General features: G+C 37.3%; 1 protein-coding gene across 1 annotated transcript; it reads right to left on the bottom strand.

The window, feature by feature from the left end:
• Window positions 1-493: 493 nt before the first annotated feature.
• Window positions 494-5,332, bottom strand: LOC144450870 (BMP-binding endothelial regulator protein-like). Its single transcript, XM_078141614.1, has 6 exons — window positions 5,300-5,332; window positions 3,517-3,561; window positions 2,769-2,891; window positions 2,217-2,449; window positions 1,332-1,618; window positions 494-866 (listed from the first exon to the last, which is right to left on the bottom strand). Exons 4-6 carry the CDS (start codon window positions 2,367-2,369, stop codon window positions 854-856), a joined length of 453 nt encoding a protein of 150 aa, XP_077997740.1. The 5' UTR covers window positions 2,370-2,449; window positions 2,769-2,891; window positions 3,517-3,561; window positions 5,300-5,332; the 3' UTR covers window positions 494-853.

The raw sequence follows: 5,332 nt of genomic DNA, 5'->3' as shown, positions 1-5,332 counted from the left end.
ACATACTACAATACTTAGGGAGAGGAGACACATCTCCAAAACCTGTACGTGCAGAAGTCATAAGCGTGTCAGTCACTAATATTCTCCCTGGTTATTAATATTATCATTATTATTTCTTATTTGGGTTGTAAACTTTAAGTCCTAATGTGAAAAATGATATTCCATGACTGAGGAAAGTTGTTGTGCTAGTATAAGTTCTAGATCTAGCAAACACTTAGCCAAAAGCCACACCACTTTCTGCTACAAAATGTTACATTTGCTACGCTTCAACTGACCACGTAGGTAAAATCATGTAATTTTTTCAGTCCCCGTACTTTGAGTCCATATATCGTTAAAATGGAATGAGTTGAAAATGGGGCGAGTTGAATTTAAGATGAGTTGAAATGGGACCAGTTGAAATTTGGATGAATGAATTGCAATCCACACACACACACGCACACGCACGTGCACGCGCACGCGCACACACACACACACACACACACACACACACACACACACACACACACACACATTGTAGTTTGATTTTGCATGTTCACCTTGAATGCACTATAATTAATACACTACTAATACACTCATTTGAATCATCCAGTGACACTGAAAAAGTGCAGGTGATTTGTTCAAAACATATCTGGTCATAAATTAAAAGTTGAAGAGGACTTTCTTTTCACACAGAAAAGTCCATCCCATGAGTTTTCATCGATAAGGAAAGGTCAGCTCCCAGGGTTTGTGATGATATGTGTACTTTCTAGCATTATAATCTGTATAGGTCAGCTCCCAGGGTTTGTGATGATATATTCCTAGGGTTATTCTGCATAGGTCAGCTCCCAGGGTTTGTGATGTAACTTCCTAGCTGTTATTCTGCACACCTACAATAAAGTGCAAACATAGTGAACCTTCTGAATTTTAAGTAGTAATCTTATCTAATTATCCAATCGCATGTGAATTTTAATTCTTAGACTCAATGTGATCAATGTAGCAGTGAGTTATTTATCGTTTATCACTTATCCTTTATTTGAGTACACGGCGTAACAAAACCCTGGGGAGTTGTTAATTAAATAGTACAACTTGATATCCATGCAACATAGTACAACTTGATATCCATGCAACATTACAATAGTACAACTTGATATCCATGCAACATAGTACAACTTGATGATATTTAAATCTATACAAGTCCTGGTTTTTGAAGCAACATCCATCTCACAATGAAAGTATTTGTCTAAACTTTTAATGAAAAATACAAACAAGTACAAAACAAATCTCAGTGAATAAATTACTATAATGTACTTGCATTTAGACAAGATTCAGGCTTAATAGAAAATCAGACTTACACTTCTGTCTCCCAACTTTTTGAAAAGTCATCAGCATCCGTTGCCATGTCACCATTAGGTTTCATCATGTCATTACTGGGATCACCATCATTGTTGCCAAGCAACCCACATACTTTGTTCTTGAGATCAGGTGAAACAGCTACATCCACACGGTGTATGCCATTAAATGAAACACTAAATGTACGCCGATAATAGAACACTACATTGTTGTTGGACTTCTTCAATGATAAGTCTTCATTATCAAAATCAAAATGGTCTATGTTATCAGCTACAGTCTGTCTATCAACCTAGAGTGAAATCAAAATGGTCTATGTTATCAGCTACAGTCTGTCTATCAACCTAGAGTGAAATCAAAATGGTCTATGTTATCAGCTACAGTCTGTCTATCAACCTAGAGTGAAATCAAAATGGTCTATGTTATCAGCTACAGTCTGTCTATCAACCTAGAGTGAAATCAAAATGGTCTATGTTATCAGCTACAGTCTGTCTATCAACCTAGAGTGAAATATGAAGCAATGTGTAAGAATTGAAGAGATATGTTCATTAATAAACTCAGCTTGAATAATTAAGGAATTCTGACTAAATATCTTTCTTCAGGTATGAAATACTTTTCTTTCATGTTGACATATGTTTACACACCATATGGTTAAAATGTGTCATATAGCTTGCAATAAAGTGACCAATCATACATTCCCCTCGATCATGCTACCTGTGCTATATTTTCCAACACGACTGCAATCCATTACTTCTACCCTTAGAAATGACAACTTCATGTTTTGAAGTTTGGCAAATAAAACCCATTGATCTTCACAAAGGGAATAGATTTTCAGTTTGTGAAGTTCATCTGTGATTAATTAGAGATGGAATCCTTTACATTCTACCTACCGTCACTAGATCTCTTGGACCAAGTTTAATTACATGGTCAGCGAGTTGAATTTCCACTGCACTGATGTACGACACAATCTGGCTGTATTTGAATTTCTCATTGAATATAACAATCTTCCAGTCAGGTGTGGTATCAATACAGTCTTGTAACATGATATATGAACATTCACCTTGATTGTCAAACTTTAAACCATCTAATGTAGTGTAGTGAGGGTCACCTATTCCATTGCCATCTAGTGGGAAATGAAAGTATATCGACCAATTGGGTACATTCTTCAAAATTCTATGTATTGCATTGTGTTGTGTTGTGTTCAGTTATTTTCTATTCCGAGGCTAAAATGCAAGATCAAAGTTTAATTTTTAAATTCTAATGGTCACAACTTTATGAATTGAACACTTAAATAACTACCAAGGACAAAAAATACAAATCGAACACTTGCAACATTGTATAGACTCATCCATACAATATCTGTATTGCATACAGGTACAAGTCATAATTCCCTCCTCCATCCATTAATTGTCAAAACATGATATATACAGTTGTTTCATTACCATCTGCACAACAGACTTGACTGCCAGGGCAAAGTGCATCACCATTATCACCAGTTTTCTCAGTTTCTGATGCATCACATGCTGCTTTGCAAACACCTACATCATTGACATTGCAGTGGGCTTCTACAGAGAGAGAGAGAGAGAGAGAGAGAGAGAGAGAGAGAGAGAGAGAGAGAGAGAGAGAGAGAGAGAGAGAGAGAGAGAGAGAGAGAGAGAGAGAGAGAGAGAGAGAGAGAGAGAGAGAGAGAGAGAGAGAGAGAGAGAGAGAGAGAGAGAGAGAGAGAGAGAGAGAGAGAGAGAGAGAGGGAGAGAGGGAGGGAGGGAGGGAGGGAGGGAGGGAGGGAGGGAGGGAGGGAGGGAGGAAGAGAGAGAGAGTGAGTGAGAGAGAAAGAGAGAGAGAGAGAGAGTTACAAGTATATCTCAATAATATATTATTCATAGCAAGTCATCACACATACATCCAGACCCACACACATACACACATGCATGCATCGAGGCACACATAAGTACAGATGCATACGTACGTACATATGTACATACATATATATATATACATACATACTGTCACATACAAGTCGTGACAGACACATGTAGTCTTCTAAATTTGTTTTTCTTCATTTGTTTTACACATGTCATGGTTCCTCAGTTCTATATGGTCTGTCACCAGTCAAACTAACATACTTAATGTATGTACATGTACTATATTTTGCCTGTAAAACTTATCACCATTTCTGTTGGTGTCATTTACCTGTATCTGCTTCGGGAAGCCAGGTGGCAATTTCCGGGCATGTTTCTGTGGTTTTGAAGTTGAGAAAAAAACCCATAATTAATAACATGCAAATATTCCTAGAGTTGGACACCTAGACCATGGAATTAAGTATCACCCATCGTTCAGTTATACTTCCATGCCTAGACAAACCAAAACCCCAATAGAGCAGACAAAAATATAGTACAATGGCATTATAGCACAACTGTATTTGGCTGATGCTACATGTATGGGCATGGACTTGTTGCTAGGCGTATTTGGTTACATTTTTGGAATTGTTATTCACCTACCTACCCATCCCAGGTTTCATCTTTGCAATATACATCATTTGGCTGTTGCTAATGGCGTGGTCTTGTTGCTAGGCATATTTACATACATTTTAAAAACTCTTTATTCACTTACCTACCCATCCCTGTTCTTATCTTTGTAATAATCATAATAATGTCACTGTTGCTAAGGACATGGTCATTGTTGCTAGGGTAAGTTGTGTCAAAATGGTTTGAACAATAACTGCAGAATAACACCTCCAGAAATATTCCCACCAAGTTTCAGCCCATTCACCATGTTGTTTTTTGACCAAAATTGAGATTTTTAGATCTAATTTGCATATCGCCGATGGAATCATCATGTTGTGGATACATCTTCATCTACACATCTCTAGATGCATCCCCAGTAAATTTCAGCCCAATCTGCTCTGTAGTTTTGGAATTACATAATTTTGACAAAAAATGACAAATTTGCATATCACTGAAGGGATCATCATGTCATGAACAATTCTGAATCTAAACACCCTAAGAGCACTCCCACCAAATTTCAGCCCGATCTGCTCAGCAGTTTTGGAATTATGCATTTTAAACCAAAAGACACATTCTTTGCCCTAATTTGCATATTACTGATAAGATCATAAACAAGTCTTAATATAAACACCCCTAAGAATGTTTCCACCAAATTTCAGACCGATCAGCCCTGTAATTTTTTGACCAAAAATCAAATTTTTTTGACCCAAAATGTATGTTTCTGATGCGATCATTTTCATAATGAACAATTTCCCAACTAAACTTTCCCAACTAAGTCAACCACAGATAGGCAGACAGACAGACAGATGAACAAGACTCTTTATCATGTCTGTAGCATGAATGAACAGTGTCTATGTTTTAATTGAGCTGTACCAAAAACAGTATTTCCAATTGCAAGCAACCTCAAACAGATCTTGATGCCATTGACATAGAGGTGTGAAGTAGCCCATAAAAGATTTAATGATTTCATGACATCAATAAAACAATAACATTTCATTTCTAGGCTGTCGAGTCAAAGCATTTTCTCACACCAAGAATAATATTGTTTTTCGACCCAAAGTAGCACAAGTAGCGATCAACACACCCCAAAATTTGTAATACTATAGGCAGTACAGTGAGCGAGATCATTACACTGAAAACGTAAGTGAGATGTCGGTGTCATTATCCAATGCTACACGTTTAGAAATTTTGCAATGTGATGTTTTGCTGTTTTTGATGGGATTGGGGAACTTTTTAGTGAACATTTATTGGTTGCTGAAGGCTTTATAATAGGCGAAAAGGGAGGCAATCCCATAGAACATGTTGCCATGAGTCAGATTGGCAGATGCTTACACCATGGATGTATTAGGGCATCCAAGGTCTTCTCTGTTTACACCGACCATTATCACAGTGGAGGGGACCTAGCTAGCTGCAGCTACTGATTCAATCAATGTGCTATATGTATGTCAGAATACCAACTGTGTACATACCATAGGTGGCACTTTGGAAACGTTCATCTTCAT

This window comes from Glandiceps talaboti, chromosome 20, assembly GCF_964340395.1.
Source record: "Glandiceps talaboti chromosome 20, keGlaTala1.1, whole genome shotgun sequence".
In the NCBI taxonomy this organism is placed as follows: Eukaryota; Metazoa; Hemichordata; class Enteropneusta; family Spengelidae; genus Glandiceps; species Glandiceps talaboti.
This window is presented reverse-complemented; position numbering and strand designations above follow the sequence as displayed.

Excerpts from the sequence above, each read along its gene's own strand:
- LOC144450870 (XM_078141614.1), bottom strand. The coding sequence starts at position 2,369 with ATGTTACAAGACTGTATTGATACCACACCTGACTGGAAGATTGTTATA. Across the intron at positions 1,619-2,216 it reads GTCCAAGAGATCTAGTGACG|GTTGATAGACAGACTGTAGC; the intron begins GTAGGTAGAATG and ends ATTTCACTCTAG.